General features: G+C 44.7%; 2 protein-coding genes across 3 annotated transcripts; one reads left to right on the top strand and one right to left on the bottom strand.

The window, feature by feature from the left end:
* The first annotated feature begins 489 nt into the window (after positions 1 to 489).
* Positions 490 to 4,511, top strand: LOC120903290 (exportin-2). Its single transcript, XM_040312611.1, has 6 exons — positions 490 to 975; positions 1,109 to 2,912; positions 2,985 to 3,076; positions 3,163 to 3,469; positions 3,569 to 3,736; positions 3,805 to 4,511. The coding sequence occupies exons 1-6, from the start codon at positions 891 to 893 to the stop codon at positions 4,265 to 4,267; spliced, it is 2,919 nt and encodes a 972-aa protein (XP_040168545.1). The 5' UTR covers positions 490 to 890; the 3' UTR covers positions 4,268 to 4,511.
* Positions 4,512 to 4,560: 49 nt separating this feature from the next.
* LOC120903289 (tyrosine-protein kinase Shark) lies at positions 4,561 to 15,757 on the bottom strand. 2 transcript variants are annotated; one of them, XM_040312608.1, is made up of 6 exons: positions 14,895 to 15,757; positions 9,992 to 10,088; positions 9,417 to 9,901; positions 6,969 to 9,348; positions 6,728 to 6,899; positions 4,561 to 6,331 (listed from the first exon to the last, which is right to left on the bottom strand). In XM_040312608.1, exons 1-6 carry the CDS (start codon positions 14,922 to 14,924, stop codon positions 5,875 to 5,877), a joined length of 3,621 nt encoding a protein of 1,206 aa, XP_040168542.1. In that variant the 5' UTR covers positions 14,925 to 15,757; the 3' UTR covers positions 4,561 to 5,874. The 2 variants fall into 2 exon arrangements, with proteins under 2 accessions (XP_040168542.1, XP_040168543.1); XM_040312609.1 differs by lacking the exon at positions 14,895 to 15,757 and adding an exon at positions 10,440 to 10,832.
* Between the last annotated feature and the right edge of the window lie 2,234 nt (positions 15,758 to 17,991).

Raw genomic sequence — 17,991 nt, 5'->3', positions numbered from 1 at the left:
AATCGAAATTCGACATGCTCATTTCCAATTTTTTTTGGAGAGGATTTTTCTGTCAAAGTCGTTAGAAATATTTGAATTTACTGTTAGATGTTACTGTGATGTTTGATAAAAACAACGTGAGAGATAAACATTTCTTGATTGCTTGTGATAAAGCATAGGAAATCTGAAAATGGGTGACAGAAAAATACCAAACGAGGATGACAGAACTTACCATCGTCTAATAAGCCTATGACAAGAACACGATTTCCGGGTATGTGCCGCTGGACGGCCCGCAAATTCAGTTTTCATCATGGGTTATTTCAGGGATATTTTTGTTAATTGGGAATCTGTTTCATTTCCGAGGCGTTCCTAACCAGAGTTGTGGATCGTGTGAATTTAGCACGAATTACACAAATTAGATATTATATGATAAGCAAATAATTTTTGCTATTGTATACTCTCTGAACAAAATAAACGAGTTATCGAAATTTCCATTGCTTTCTATTTTAGCACAAAAAACGAGATTTAAATTTGAAATTGTAACGGATTCTGTACGGACATTGGAGAAAAAAAAACGTGGTGAATATCTGTTCTCAGCTGTCAAGCTACAGCACCTCGCAAATTTACCAAAAGTAACACAAAAAAACACCAAACTACCGGTCGCCGCTGTTTGCCGCTCTCCACTTTACGCAGAACAGACGAACTACGGCACAATTTATCCGCACGGAGGAATCGCAAACGCTCGCAGCAACGTGCAAATACATAATACTTATTGTTAGCTTTTCAAAGGTACACATACCTTTTCGCGTTCGGTGCAATTGATACAGTGCAAGGAAGCGCGTCATTAGGCGGGAGACGGCGGTAAAGCGGGTCTTTGTCGGCGAAACACACACTCTCACGCACAGAGGAAAATGGAGATCAACGAGAACAACTTCGAGCGGTTGGCCAGCTACCTGCAGCAGACACTGAATCCGGATCCGGAAGTACGGCGTCCAGGTAGGTTGGGGGTGTTGATGCTCGTATTCATCACCTTTCGGGTGCCTTTGGGTCATGCGTGGGCTACATGTGTGTCATGGCTGTGGCGTGTGTTGGAGTTGTTATTACAATGTCCCCCTCTCCTTCCATCCAGCGGAACGTTTCATCGAGAGCATCGAGGTGAGCCAAAACTATCCGCTGCTATGTCTGCACCTGATCGACCGGCCGCAGGTCGACATGACGATCCGGGTGGCGGCCGCAATCGCGTTCAAGAACTTCATCAAGCGCAACTGGGGTTTCCATCTGGACAACGACGGGCCGAACAAGGTGAGCGAATCGGACCGGACCGGCATCAAGGGGCTGATCGTGCCAATGATGCTGAAATCGCCGGCCGCCATCCAGAAGCAGCTGAGCGATGCGGTCAGCATTATTGGCAAGTACGATTTTCCCACCAAGTGGCCGGAGCTGATGGACGAGATGATTGAAAAGTTTGCCACCGGAGACTTTCACATCATCAACGGTGTGCTGCAGACGGCCCACTCGCTGTTCAAGCGGTACCGGTACGAGTTCAAGTCCCAGGAGCTGTGGGAGGAGATCAAGTACGTGCTGGACAAGATGGCGAAACCGCTCACTGATCTGCTGCAGGCCACGCTCGGGCTAGCGGAGGCACACGCCGGCAACAAGGAGGCACTGAGCGTGATCTACAACTCGTTGGTGCTGGTGTGCAAGGTGTTCTTTTCGCTCAACTCGCAGGATTTGCCAGAATTTTTCGAAGACAACATGGAAACGTGGATGAAGGCGTTCCACGGGCTGCTGACGGTGGACGTGCCGTGCCTGAAGACGGACGATGACGAGGACGCGGGCGTGCTCGAGCATCTGAGGTCGCAGATCTGCGAAAACCTGTGCATGTACGCGCTCAAGTACGACGAAGAGTTTAGCCCGTACATGCCCCAGTTTGTGACGGCCGTCTGGGAGCTGCTGGTGAAATCGCACATCCACACCAAGTACGATGCGCTCGTCTCGAATGCGCTGCGCTTTCTGAGCACGGTGGCGGAGCGAACCCACTACCGCCATCTGTTCGAGGATCCGAACGTGTTGGCGAGCATCTGCGAGAAGGTCATCATACCGAACATGGACTTCCGCGTGTCGGACGAGGAGCTGTTCGAGGACAACCCGGAGGAGTACATCCGGCGCGACATCGAGGGCTCGGACGTGGAGACGCGCCGGCGGGCGGCCTGCGATCTGGTGAAGTCGCTGCTGCAAAAGTTCGAGGCAAAGATTGTGGAAATTTTCGGCCAGTACCTGCAGGTGCTGCTGGCAAAGTACGCGGAAAATCCGGCCGCCAACTGGAAGGCGAAAGATACGGCCATCTATCTGGTCACGTCGATGGCCTCGAAGGGCCAAACGCAGAAGCTTGGCGTTACGCAGACGTCCGAGCTGGTGCCGCTGCCCCAGTTCACGCAGCAGCAGATCATTCCCGAGCTGGAGCGGGCCGACGTTAACCAGCTGCCGGTGTTGAAGGCGGACGCGCTGAAGTTCATCATGACGTTCCGGACGATCTTGGGACCGCAAATCATTGTCGCGACGATGCCGCTGGTTTCGAAGCATCTCGGTGCGGCTAGCGTTGTGGTGCACACGTACGCGGCCTGTGCGATCGACAAGATACTCACGATGCGCGGTCCGGACAAGCAGCCGATCGTGACGAAGGAGATACTATCGCCGCTGAGTGCGGAGTTGATTGCGGGCCTGTTTGCGGCGATCACCGTGCAGGGATCGAACGAGAACGAGTACATTATGAAGTGCATTATGCGGGTGCTCAACACGCTACAGGAAGCGTCGCTGCCGTTTATGATCGTGGTGTTGCCGCGCCTGACCGACATACTGTCGACCGTTGCGAAGAACCCATCGAAACCACACTTTAACCACTATCTGTTCGAAACGCTGTCCCTTTCTGTAAAGTAAGTTGGGGTGGACCATGGCATGGGCTGTTTGTGGTAAAATTAAATATTTAATTGTTTTAATATCAACAGACTCGTTTGCAAAGCCGATCCTAATGCGGTCAGCTCGTTCGAGGAGGCGCTTTTCCCCGTATTCCAAGGCATCCTTCAGCAAGACGTATTGGGTAAGTGTGCAGCTCAAAGAAACCATCCGCTTCATATTTTTCTCTTAACATTTTCAATTGCATTGAAATCATTTCTTTGCTTTCAGAATTCATGCCATACGTGTTCCAGATGCTGTCACTGTTTTTGGAGATACGCGAAGGCAAGAGCAACATTCCAGACACGTACCTTGCGCTGTTCCCTTGCCTGCTGACGCCCGCCCTCTGGGAGCGGCCCGGCAACGTGACACCACTGATTCGGTTGCTGTGCGCGTTTGTGCGGCAAGCTTCGGCGCAAATCTCGGCCGACGACAAGCTGAACGGTGTGCTGGGTGTGTTCCAGAAGATGATTGCCTCCAAGAACAACGATCACGAAGGGTTCTATCTGTTGCAAAATCTGCTCCTCTACTATCCCGCGTAAGTATTGGAAATGAGGAACTCGGAAATACGTTCGGGAAGCGATGTGATTAGGCACAAATTTTGAATAATTCATATTGTTTGGTTTTCTTTTGGTAGCGAGGAGCTTGGCAGAAGTATGCGACAGATTTTCTCCCTGCTATTCCAGCGGCTTAGTTCCTCCAAAACGACCAAGTTCGTGCGAAGCTTTATCGTTTTTCTCTGCCTTTACACGGCTCGCGTTGGTCCGCAGGCACTGATTCAGATGATCGAAAGCATTCAAGCGCAGTAAGTATGATTCAAGCGGCCTAACTTCAACTACGTTTCTCTACTAAAACGTGCTTATCCGTTTGCAGAATGTTTGGCATGGTGGTGGAGCGCGTATTTATTCCCGACATCAACAAAGTGTCCGGCGAGCTCGAGCAAAAGATTGTGTCCGTCGGCATCACGAAGCTGCTGTGCGAGTGTCCGGAAATGCTGGCCGAACCGTACGTCCTGTTCTGGCCGCAGCTGCTGCAAACGGTGGTGCAGATCTTTGAGCTGCCGCCGGACGAGTCGGCCATCGATGGGGACAACTTTATCGAAATTGAGGACGTGCCCGGTTACCAGGCCGCTTACTCGCAGCTCAACTTTGCCCAGTCCAAGCCGGTCGACCCGCTGCCGGACGTTGGGAATGTGCGCCAGCATCTGGTCCAGAACCTTGGCAAGCTGGCACAGGCGAACGGGGGCAAGGTTCGTACACTGATTGCGGCCCTTCCAGCCGATCACCAGGAGGCGCTGCAGAAGTACTGCGCCCAGAGTGGTGTTCAGATCGCTTAGAGAGCGAGTCGGCGGGAAGGTCGCAGTAGTGAAGAATCCTTTTCGGAAATTGGCAAGCTCTGTTCGGAATTTTGTGTTTTTAATTGTTAAGGTGTAGATTCGCTCCTCCGTGATCGTGTGTGGTATCCGTTATACGCCAGACGGCATTTTTAAGTTACAAAATTATCATTTGTGTCCCACATTGCATAATGTAAGGATGTACTGTAATAAAGCTCTTGTAAGTGTCGCTGTTGTCTTCTAAAAACGTGTCTTTTTTCTAAATTTGTATACGCAAAAACAAAACAGATTATATCTACCTTTTAACCATCTTTTTATTTTTTATGAATACGGCTCAGAGTGAACGAACGACGTCTGTTTTAAATTACAGTTCATTGCATACATCTGTTTACATTGTATTTAGTACCAGTTAAAATTTATCTTCCTTTCTTTTTGTGCACTTTGCGATTTGTTAAGCGAAGTGTGGTGACTGGAGGACATTTTATGTACACGCGCATTTACGTACCCCACTTGCCAGCCAACCTGTATGGGTATTGTAGTAATACGATCGCTCTCGAGCGGACGGTTTAATTTTGTTGCGGCTTTGTATTTATACGTTAAATAGTGCTCTACGTTGTATGGCCAATGGTTAGTGAGTTATTTCGAATTTACGTAGCAATAATTTCGCCTCAGCGGGATCTTATGGTTCACTATTTAATAACATATCAAGAGAGTAATGTTAATACAAAATTCAATAACAAGGAATTATTTTTTGCATTTTCCCCTCCGCCTTTGTTCAAGTGGACTATCCCCTTGAAGGACTAGCACCGCTGGTTAACACAATACGCGAATAAGATAATAATAGTTAAATGTGCACGTTTCTTTCAGTGTCGTAAACAGAGCGGCTGTTTAATAATTAGCAACTTGCCTGAAATACCATCATAATGAGCATGGCACCCGGGGTTTGCATTATGACACGGAGCTTTATCTTGCTTTACCCTTTGCTTGCTGCACCTCTATACCTCTAACGGACTCTGGCGTGTACTTCACGACCCTTCATCCACATTTTTCCAATGGCAAATAGATATGTTTTGAATCCGTCTCTAAGATATGGATAAAAAATAAGCCGAAATAGTGGTCTCCGTACAAAAGACTATGAAAAGCAACTGTTTTGACTAAACTCATTGTGCTATGGGCAAATGTGTTTAGAACACTTGTGCATGCGATCCTAAATAAATACTTCTATTCGCGTTTGTTAAATCTGCAGCACTGCAATTCGTGTGCCAATCTGAGTCGGGGAAACGGTGCATCATAATAAGTAAAACATGTTTTAAAAAACAGGTATAGAAAGAGGAATGATCGCAAGAGAATAAATAGCTGTTGTATAAATTATAGGAGAAATGGGGGGCCAAATAAAAGGCGCGAGCGTAATCGATTATTAAAGGAGCAGTGCCAAAAAAAGAAAAGAAAAACAAAACCCTGCAAGAAACTTGCCAATACTATAGATATAGATCGTCTAACAGTGCAACCCTAAACCTAAACAAGTCCTTACAGAAGCTCTTTGCGGAAGAGTAATACGGATAATTGAATAGACATGTCATTCCACCCGCACGCCGGTAGTTGTGCACTTTTCAGTAGGGCACACCGACGTCACTGTCGCTTGCTACTGCCGGAACGGTCGGTTCTACCGTCGTAATAGTCGCTGTGTTGTTGCTGTTGCTGCTGCTGCTGCCGCCAGCATGCGTCAGTGTCGTAGCGTTGGCATTGATCTCAACACCCGTCCCAACCAGTTCCTGCAGATTTTGGTACTCGATGTCGTCGGAGAAGAAGCGATGCAGGAAGCGGAAGGTCGGGCGCTGCTTGGGATTGTACTGCCAGCAGTTGCGCATCACCTCGAACACCTTGTCCGGACAGGCCTCCGGCCGGGACAGTCGCTGATCTTCCTCGATCAGCTTGATCACCTCGGCCCCCTTCATGTCGTGGTAGGGTGGCGCACCGTAGGAAAACATTTCCCACAGCGTAACTCCGAACGACCACACGTCGCTGGCATGCGAGAATGTGCCGTAGTTGAAACTCTCGGGGGCATACCTGAGGTAATAAGGGCGGTGGGGGTTTACAGTGCGATTAGTATATTGATGATCAGATGTATAAATGATCTTCAGTTATTTAACATTTTGTTCGAAAGTGTTGTTAAATAATTATTCGATAAAAATAAAAGATAAAAATTATTCAAAAAAGTGGGGATTAAAAACAGCATAAGAGCCACATTTAACCCTTTGCGGCTGTTTGTCCTTCTAAGAAATAATACGTTTTTTCTAATTTTGGTACAACATAAATTTGACAAAAAAATATGCATATATGGTGGCTCTTCATGCCGCAAAAGCGATCATTGCAAAAACACCCAATTCCACTCTGCATCATGATATTTTGCACACATTGAACGAATACAGTGCAAAAAGTGATTCATCGTCTTCGCTTACTCACCATTTAATGGGCCATTTGCCGCCCTGACTAGCGCGATAATACTCCTGACCGGCACCGATTGCACGTGATAGTCCAAAGTCCGATATTTTGGCTTGATACTTGTTTGCCAGCAAAATATTGCGGGCCGCCAAATCTCGATGGACGAAGTGTTTCTCCTCCAGGTATTGCATGCCTGCGAAGAAGAAAAAAAAGGAAATGTCATGAGCTCATGAAAAACCTATTTCCCCACACGCTTACTTACCACTGGCAATCTGTGCTGCCCAAATCATCATCTCTTGCTTAGGATTGATCGTAGCCTTGTTTTTCGTAATGTACACCAGCATCGAGCCGAGCGAAATCAGCTCCTGTACCATAATCAATGGCGGCCCCTTGCAGATGCCGATCAGCCGCACGATACAGTTGTGGTGCAACCGTATCATCACGCTAGCTTCGCGCAGGAAATCGGTCCGATCGCGCCGCTCCTGGCTGTCCATCACCTTCTTGATTGCCACCGGGACACGTCCCATCATCACAGGCGGGGAGGTTTTGTGCGCCACTCCGCCGCTCTGGTAGCCGCCTCCGGCGATATCGACTGGCCACGGGTCTAGGAAGCCTTGATAAACGAACCCGAATTCACCGCGCCCGAGCACCGTCTCGGCATGGATGCATTCCTTCGGTATGAAGTAATTCGGTCCCTCGGGTTGTGCGGCCGTGTTCGACGACTGTTGCTGTTGAAACATGGCGAAAAACACACTCTCGCCACTGAGCACGCTAGCCCGGCTGAAGGACGACTGGTTCGAGTCGAGCCGTTCGAACAGCTTGCTCGCACGCATCTGGCCACCGCAGGTTGGGCTGGTCGGTGTTTGACATTCTTCCACCGAGACGCTGCTGAAGATGGGTACCGTTTTAGTCATGATGTAGTTGGTTGGCGCGTTGCGTGCGGGTTGGATAGCGGCCGGATCGTCTGGCGTCACTGTGTTGTTGTTGAGCAGGCTGGCACCACCAGCGGTGGCTGCAGCTTCAAGGCACGCCCGCGCTGGTGGTGGAATGGGTGCTTCCACAAAATAAATGTCCTCACCTGCATCGTCCGGCAGCGTGTCGGACCGCAGTGGATCGTCGCTTTGGGTGAAATAGTCCAGTGTGGCGGATTCGTTGTTGTTGTTGTTGTTTACGGAATCGAGCAAGGGCGCCGACAGCTTGGGCGGGATCGCTGGTGGCAGTTCCGAATCATCCTGCAGGCCAGCCACCGGGGGTGACGTGGACAGTGCGGGTACGACAACGACCGGTGGCTCACCGATGTCGATATCGACGATGGCACAGTTGTTGGTAGGGATTTTGTAGATATCATCGGCCGCCGCACAGCTCGCGACGAGGTTAAAGTCGGAGGAAAACTTCAACTGCTGCAGCAACTTCGAAGGACTCACGGTGGGCTCGATCGAAGACACGTTTAGCGAGGCAGAGGAAGAGTTGGTTTCAGTGCCTGACCCACCGTCCGGATCGGCGGCAGCCGGTTTCAGCTTCTGTTTGCTCTTGCGCAAGCTCTTCATCCCGTCCATGAGCGTTTTCTTGAGAGTCGGCGAGGCGTTACTGCCGCTCGGTTTAGTTTTAGGCTCGTCCGGGGTGTTGGGCGACGTTGGTCCTTTCGAATTGCGTCGCGGCGTTTCGGGTGCACACCGCTCGGGGCTGCGATCGAACAAACCTACCCGGTTCATCTGCAGCATTGCATCGTTCGGCACGGAAAGGTTCCTTGAGGGCATTCCCTTCGATGGAAGGGTGGCTGTGGCTGTGGTAGGATTTTCACTAGACTTGCGAAACATGCTAGTGAGCCCGGCCGTCAGCAGGGACCCGCTGCCGTTCGTGCTGTGATGAGCCGAGCCGCCGTACGATGGAAGCGCGGCCGTCGTACCATCGGTACGATGCATTCGATGTTTCGATTTCGGTATCGTTGCGAACGCCGGTATCGGGGGCTTTGGTCCAGGCGTAACGGGAAAGCGCAGATTGATTGGCAAACCGTCCGAAAAGCGCGTATAATGCTCGATCAGATGCTCGAGCGAGTTCATGTACGGGCCTTCGTCAATGTACAGCCAGTCCTGCTGTCGCTGGATGATGAAATGTTTCGGCTCGTTGTCGTACAGCATCGTCAGCACGTCGACGTTCTGTTTGGCCGAGTAGCGCACCAGATACGTGCCCGAGGTGGACTGCTCCAGCCCATCCAGACACTCGCCGTTCTCTTTGTTGCCGTCGCGGTCCGGTTGCTGCTGCTGCTGTCTATGCGCCAGATTGGGCAGCAACTTGACGGCAAAGTCTTTCAGGTAGTCGACAGCCGCCGTACGCTCAAGCGTGCCATGATACCAGAGGTCCCGGTGCGTCAGCGGTCGCTGCGGTTCGTATGCGTTCAGGAACTCGACCACCTGGTAGTGGCCGCGAAGGCGAGCCAGATCCGATGGCATTTCGCCAAAGTTGGTGCGTGGTCGGTGCGGTACGCGATGGCTTAGCAGCTCCTGAATGGCTTCGATGTTGCCATTGTCGGCAGCTTCGTGCAGTGGCACCCAACCGGTTTCGCTGTTCCGTGCTTGCAGGCTGGCTGCTGCTTTAATCAGCATTCGCACCATCTCCAACCCATTCCGCTTCGCGCAAGCGTACTGAAAAGCAGTAAAAGGCAGACCGTTATAGCACATCATTTAAATAGTTTTCATTTGCTTGCTCTTACATGCAGAGGTGTGTTGCCTTTGGCATCGCGACTGTTAATGTTTGCGCCGCGCTCGATCAGCTTCAGCAGAATCTTGTCGTCCGCGTGCAAACAGGCCAGGTGGACCGCCGTTTGGCCGTCCTGATTTTTGGAGTCAATGTTCCGGTACCCACACTTGAGCAGCTCCGACACGACCGTGTAGTTGCTTTCCTTCGTCGCTCGGTGCAGCAGGTTCGTGGTGCCGTGGCTGCGCACGTCGTGCGGCGGTGGATCGCTTCGGCATATTACCTGCAGCCGGGTCACCAGATTGCCCTTATCCTTCTGGTAGTGCTCGATCAGCGAATCGAGCCCATGGATCGGTGTGTGATCATGGATGGAAAAGAACGCATCGTCCCCGTGGCGTCGGATGGCGTAATGTACTACCTCGCCCTTGAACAGCACCGACAGCACGTAGTCTCCCTCGGAGGAGGAACTTTCGCGCACCAGAAACACACCATCGCTGCCCTCTGTGTGTGATTGATTGAATGTTAAACGGATAAGAATTAGATAAATGTTGTTATTTAAATAAGAAATATTTCACTTGGAAATGTGCTTACCCCGTCGCAAAATCTCTTCCGCATCTTCACGCGAGATTTTGCCATGAAACCAGCACAGATTTTCCTCCCGATTCATCCTAAGGATGTAGGATTTGGTCTAAAAAAGAGACAAAACGAAAAAAAATGAAACATCCATTGTGAAATCAAACTGTCCTTGATTAGTAGATTTATTATTAATTTAATTGATGACCAAATGTTTGTTTCGCTGTGCGAGCAAAAATGAAACTGAGGGAAACAATTCCAACATCACGTTAATCATCCAATGCCATACAATCCCTCAAGGTGGAATCTTCTTTATCACAGAAAAGATACACTCTTATTGAACATAATTGACGTTTGACGCCATGGAAGGGGCACTATTCGCATCGCTGTTCATTATCATTGCTATCAGTTTGGGAAAGTTGCACACTGGAGGGTAAGGAGACAAAAAATCACCTGTAATGCTTACCAATTCGTGTTTTGAGCCAAACTTTTTGCTAATTTACTTATCTACACACAGCAAAAGGCGCATCATACTCCAAAATAGAAGGTCTCCCGTCGTACATTCGGCCCTGCGCGATTTGTGCGTACGGCTCCTATTGCTTTCCAGAATTGCGCATGCACAATCGGATTCAATCACGGATCATTTCCCTACTCAGGCCTCTTTTGCAAGTTCGATACGTTTCGATTGCGCTGTTCGTACGTTGATGTACGTGAAGGGAAAGCCGTGCGCAACCGTACCCGCACTTAGCACTGTTTCGAAAACCTCTTTTTTTATTTAGTGTTTATATTATTTATTAATTTTTCTCTGAACTGTTTGAGGTGTTTTGTTGGATGACGTTTCGTGGAATGTAGAAGTTCTTTGTTTGTGTTTCCCGCAGGGCAAGGCGAGGGTTTTTGACGTTCGAATATAGCTGCATCTCGCTCATTTTCTCTACCCGTACTTTACTCGCTTACAGCGTTCGTTTTGATCATGCATTAAACATGTTCAAAATTATTCTTACTTTTGTGAATTAAACCTACACCTACGGTTGTTTGATATAGCTTCGTAACCATCAATCGGCATGGCATGCGAATGGCCGCGTCAGAAGTGGCACAAAATAAACACAGTAGATCGTCGATTATCCGGGGGCGGATTAACCGGCGGGTGGCTTAAGCGTGCGTATACATTTGACAGCTGTTCAATAGTGGTGAACATTTGCAGCAATGGTCAAGTTGGTAAACGATTTTTTTTTGCATATTTCGAATGTCTAGTGATATTTTATAGCTTAATGTTTGTCAATGAATAGGTGTACATTAATAAAAGCACCGTTAAATCTTCAATGCCGGCTTTACCCGATTTCCTCAGCGTCAAGGTCACCATCGAATGAAGACAGTACATAAAAGGCCACAACCGGATCAGCTGATGCAATAGTGGAGCTGATGCAAGTGAGACGACGGAGCAAAGATGCAAATTTGGCTCACAAATGAAATGTAGGAGCCCTTGGGATGAATGTGTGGGAAGGCGGAGGGAGTGGCGGAGTGTTTTTTGGTCATTTAATTGTGTTTACCAACATAATCACACATTACCGCGTGCTTCTTGGCGGCTATCTTGAACCCTCAAAATCCCTCGCTCGAAATGTGATTGCGCCTTTCAAAAACGCTCGCCAGCGAGAGAAAATCACAATCAATCGAGCGTTCGCGAGCTTTGTTGTTGAAATTTGTTGAACGGGAATTTTATTGCAGTGTCGGCGCGTTGGCGATGTTTTTGCTGATCGTGATGTCAATGGTGATTTGAAATTACGGTTGACATTTTCCACCAACTGGTGGAATGTTCAGAATGTGTTGGAGTAATATCAATTTCTTGATTCTAAGTGACAGATCGTAACTCGATTGGATATCATATTTGCCTGAGCAAGGGTACAAAAAGTTACAGTTTAAGACAGAGATCATGGAAGAATTGTACAGTAATTTAACCCAAGTCTATGGAATAACCTATGGCCTGTGAAGTGCCTTGGCGCCTTACCAGTGGCGGATCTAACGGTAGGCGGACTAGGCAGTCGCCTGGGGCCCCGCCGATTGAGGGGCCTCGTAGTTCTATAGTATGTCGTATGGACAGAGTACTAGCGACGAGGGCCCCCGGAAGGATGGACGAGAATCAATTGCCACCCCCCCCAATTGCCAAAATTTTAGAGCCTGTGACTGATGATCGTAGGGCCCCCGACGGCATTTCAAGTTTACGGTTCAATCTCCCAACAGCCAGTTTAGTGCCGGTACCACCCCCCGAACACCATTTGCCATTTACAGGGGGCCTGAACTCGTCTTACCGCCTAGCGCCCCCGATAACCTTAATCCGCCACTGCGCCTTACTGATGTGTCTAAGATCATCAGTAGGGCAGTAGAACGATCACCATGAAATAGATTGCCTAGATCGCCCAGAAGAAAGTATAGTGTATCTATAGTTTAAGGAGGAGCCACTAAAACGACAAACTATACAAGCTGTACGGTGATCTCACTGTCGTTCAGTGCATCAAGTTCGCCAGGCCCCGGTGTGCTGGCGATATTTTACGCTTGAAAGCGCGCGACAGAAGGAGGCGTCTACCATGAAAGCCGGGATAACGGATTGGCAGACGAAGGCGCAAGATCGAGAGCAGTATCAGACACTTGTACAGCGGTTGATGCGCAACCTTTTACTGATCTGTCGTTTTGATGAGAAGTGATCCCGTTCGGTCTTGTAGGAACCAGCATGTCTATACAATAGATAACTAAATCGTTCTAAGGTAATATACATGACAATTGTCACTCAGAACAGTAACTTCACTCAATGTAGAATAGCGATTAAAGATATTTGTATCTTTTACTAGCATAGTAGAGATTTATAAAAAAAAACAAAATAGACCACATAATTTCTTCATTGCAAGTTATAGATTCACTCTTTTACGCTTAAACTTAAACTTAATTCAACAAGCAACACATTCTTTTTAGAGTTAAATTCACTCTTGATATGCAAGATTCAAATCAAACACTACTTCACTACTAACAATACAAATAAAAACGTATAAATAAATCATAACAAATTTTCAAATTACAAGAAACTTGTTTGTTTAATGATTTAAGCTAGGTTTAGTGTGTCATGAAAGTGTCTGTAAAAAGGAATTGGTAACGAGATCCTTTCCTGCAGACCGGGATACGAAAATTCGTTATTTAGTCTTGTACAACCTTCAAATTATTCATTACTTTCAAAGGACTTGCCTAAAACCAGTCCATTGTCTGCATAACATCGGGGTAAGCTCATTGCGTGATCTCAAACGGGAGGCTTTATCAGTTGGGACGAGACTTTGTGAAAGAATAGAAGTTGTTCCATCATATATTTTCTTTTACATTTCAATTACACTGGACTGCTCGCTTAAGTGGAAGAAGATTTCACAGACAGCTTGTCTGGGTGCTCATACTTTGGATGGCCAGTATCAGTAACTATGCTTACATTTTATTTGACCTCATGATTATTTATTTTAGATGTTTTTTTTCGGAAGAACTGGTTGTAAACACGATTGTGTGAAGTGTATAATCGAGAAAGGTGTGATAATTGTATGACCTACGTGAGCGTAAAACAAAATGATTCATAGGTTGGTTCTTATCCCTAGTTGGTTGGTCTAGGTTTGTCAAAATAACTTTTTAAATTTTTATGCTTGATTTTTCAAATTGGCTCTTCACGTAAAATGGTTCGAGCATATTTTCAAATTTAAGTTGTGTAACTTGTGTTATGATGATTATGAGTAGACAATTGGTGACATGGCCGGTATATTGTTAATTCGTGCGAGTTGACGACTATGCTAGAAAATCGGTCCTAGGAAGAGTAAATTACACATATCGTAAGATATCCAATCCCGTAATCTCAGCTTTTAACCGTTTTTCTTGACCTTTAGTGAGTTTTTTATTCTGTTGTGTTTGTTTTGTTGTAATTTTCCGTATCAATTCGTATGGATAATCTAGTATGTTAAGTTTCGATTAATTGCAATCACAGTGCAAATGCAGTTAAATAAAATTAAAAATGTATTTTGAACCACCATCACGCTTCTTTTTTCTTTGAAAATATTGCCCCGTTGTAGTAATCATATTATTTATTTCTATTAACTCTTAAACTCCATAACTTGATAATAATCTTGTAGACCATCATATGTATACATTTGCCAATTTGGCATAATGACTTGCGCGGTCATGCTGGCGTATACAGGCGTTGAGTTTTAGGCCTATACTGATTTATTTGTAGCACGCATCCCGATAGTCAGTTTTTGTTACGAGGGGACGGTCCATTTAAGGCTTGAACCTACGATGGAGATGGTATTTAGTCATTCGAGTTGCCGACTGTATCCCCGGGCCTTTATATATATATTATAATACTAATTATAATACTAATTCAAAAAATACAGCCAAAGGTGTAACGTCATTGGACAAACTAATAAATAAATAAATAATTTCAATTACTTTTCATGTTCAATTATATTACTTATTTTTTGCGTATAATGAAACACTGAGTTGTCTTGAATTGATTTTCAACTCTTAAATATATCATCTTCAATTTTGGGGAGCTTTCAGTGCATTACAATCGAATAGTACCATGTGATCACAATTTTGTTTGTTTGTTGTAGAAGACATTTTTATTCTTTTCGTTTTTGTAAGATTAGAAAAAATTGAAAAACAAACCAAAAACATTATAAGCTATGGTCAGGCTGTAAAGAATGGTCAGAGAGTGTAAGCTATTTCCAGTCCAGCCTGCTCAAATAAATCGTATCGCCCATTCTGGGACGTCTACATTGTTTAAATATTCCGTATGGAGGATTCAGTGTAAATCCCCAAATTCAATTTACCACTCTCGACTGGGTAATAAATCACGTCCCGAGATTACCTTACCACCATGGCAGTCTAGACACCCAGCTACACTTACCTTTACAATCACATAGTCGGTGCGGGACATTTTCTCTGGCCGTGTCTTGCCTCAGTGAAAACAATTCTCCAGTAGTATTTAACACGCCGGCCGGTTACTCAAAACATTGAATGGTGTCTGCTTTTCAATTGGGCAATCAGAACTCTTATCACAGCACAATGCATTGCAATTAGTGCGTTGCCACTGTATTAAGCGTGGTTTATTTTTTTGTATACTTCTCGATGTTAATGGCTTATATTTTAAGCTTCATTTACACTATGCATAACAACACCAACTTCCGGAAACGTGAATCGGGTACGTTATTGTTGCGAGCAAATTTTTACACTAAACACAGAACCAACGACAACCAAATAGCGGCGAGAGAATAGCACGACACACATGTTCGGGAACACACAGACGTTCTGTGGCGATGAGTCACCGGTGCAAAGTTGCAAACATTCTTGCTAGCATTTGACATCAGCTATAGCAAGCGAGAGCGATAACAATTGTCTACGTATGATAGACAGCAGGAGAGTGTGAGAGAGAAGCAAAGGTCTAATATGTGTCCACAGCTGGATGAACACAAACGAGGTGAAACTAATAAGAAGAGAGCGCGTGTATTGATAAGTTTGATGCTTAGGTCACATCACAATGTATCAAAATGTTTAACTTATTTAAAATAAATTCACAAAATTGAATAATTAAACAAAATTCAGTATTGTATGAGTCACAGAAACTTATCCTCTCAATCAATGCACCATTCGTATTAAACACTAATTTAAGGGACGTCCCACACTAAACAAATTTGTACGAAAACATGAAGCAGTATTTACGGTTTTGGACTAACAAACTGGAACCTCTTCACACGGCATGCGGTCAGTCACGCTGATAAATGCCGAATGAACGTGTATTCGAGAACGCTACTTGCACCGAACTATGGGCACATTAGAACAGATAATGTGGTAAAATGTGACAAAGTTTTGTGAAACATTTGTTTTAGTATTAAGAAATTAGTTTTAGTTTTTGTTGAAAGAGATGATAGGCAACATAAATAGTTTTGTACACATATAGTATATCTTGCTATTCTAATATAAGAATAAGAATAAGAATATTTGCTGTACTAAAAGCTATTATCATGCGAAGAGCCCACGGTTTGATATTATAGTTTTATGGAAAAGTCACGATAGCCCAAAGGTACAACATAGATTTTGCATGAAATAAACGCATCAATAATCTAATCAGATAAAGCTTATTTATTTTATCATTTTTTTATTACTGAAAACATTTTACGTCTTTTGAGCGATTTAGTTTATTTCAAACCAAAATTATTAGATTCATCTTTTTGATAATGTTGACAGTATGCCTCTCCTACAATAAACTAATAAAAATGCATTGCGTTACTTGTATATTGAAAATGAGTAAACTAAATTTAAAATAAAGTAAAATTATAGTAAAAATTTAGTAAAAAAAAAATTAGATATAGTTTTGATCATAGTTTTAGCAAAACAAGCCCACCGTGAACTCGTTTAACTAGATCTCACTACTACTATGAAACTCACATACTTACAAAGTTTTACGTATTACGAAGCATATGGGCGACCACCTGCTTCATTTTATTGCCAAACATTGCCGGTGTTGTAAGAAGCAAGAAAGCATCTTTCTCTACTGATACTAATTTAGCTAAGTTTATCCCAAGGCTTTTATTTGCACTCAATTGTATCAATATTTGCAGACATTTGAGAGCAAGTTTTCCACACTCCCCAAATGTTTTGGGTTTGCTATGCCGCTATTGCGGAGCGGTGAGTCATAAGACCCGGGGGTCTATGTCATGGGATTTCCCTTTGTTTTTGTTTGTAGGTTGGAGCACTAATGAAACCAGCGTTGGTATGAGTTGTTAGATTGCGTGTGTGAGTCTTTATTGAGCCGTGGCGTGCACGTGACGTAAGCGTATATATGAAGTTGGCTAAAGCGGACGCCTGGTTGTTTGTAATACACCTATAGTACTAACAGGCGATAATCATGAATGAAATAACCTCGATGGGTTGATTTGGCATAACAATTGATTGAATTGAATTGATCATTCGATTATATTTACATACTGAAATAAAAGCTGTAAAGAACTGGGTTTTCTGCGATTTTTCTGCTAAAACAATAATTAGAAGGAAATAATTCAATTTCGATAGAGTTCCCTTTTGATAAACTTATTTTTATTCATGCTGTCAAGGATATCAACAACATGAAAACAAATCAACATTTGTTTGAATTCTTGAAAGGTTGAAAAATAAATAAAAGTTCAATTTAATAATTCATAAATAAAAATACAGTGCTTGATTTAATATATTAGGATTCACCATAACGAAAAACACTAAAGTTCATGGTAAATTTTAAATATTTTCGTAACAAGCATGAAATTCATAAAAATTGACTAGGCTTAAATAAAATAAAGCTTAATATGTCTTCTGATTTTCTTCTTTTCAAACATTGTAACATTGTATTCTCCAGAATACTCGGTCCCTGGCTGCAGCCTCCCATCCATGTGTCTATCCGATCTCCGACAAATCCCGCTTCACCTGATCCAGCCATCGAGTTTGCTGTGCTACCCTGCGTCTTATGCACTATAACTATTAAGTAGTAACGTAACAATTAGCTAACTAGTGCTAATTAAAGATCGTAGAAATAACTATTTTTAGTTCTTTATCCAGGCATTCTCAAGTTCTTATAAACTCTTTAATCATCTTTTATCCTGTGTAAGCATGTATGAAAAAATAACACATCTTACATGCTAGAAGTTTTGAATACAGTTGTACGAATTCCATATCTATTAAGATAATAATTTAAATATCAGAAATCTAATAATTTAGATATCATAAATCGATCTATACATCGAAAAGAGTACAACAATTTGTACACTGAAGATTAAATCTCGACTTGAGATTAACCAACGAGTTGTCCTCCATCAGGATCACCCCACATAAGTTACACAATTCGATTTATCATTATTCAATTACGTTTAGGTTTTGTGTGCAAGTGCTTAACGCCCAAAGGTATGCAATGCAGTGCATTACACAGGTACATGGCTGCTTTAGAATACCATAATTAAAATTACGATTTTACTGGT

The sequence above is a fragment of the Anopheles arabiensis genome, chromosome 3 (assembly GCF_016920715.1).
Source record: "Anopheles arabiensis isolate DONGOLA chromosome 3, AaraD3, whole genome shotgun sequence".
In the NCBI taxonomy this organism is placed as follows: Eukaryota; Metazoa; Arthropoda; class Insecta; order Diptera; family Culicidae; genus Anopheles; species Anopheles arabiensis.
This window is presented reverse-complemented; position numbering and strand designations above follow the sequence as displayed.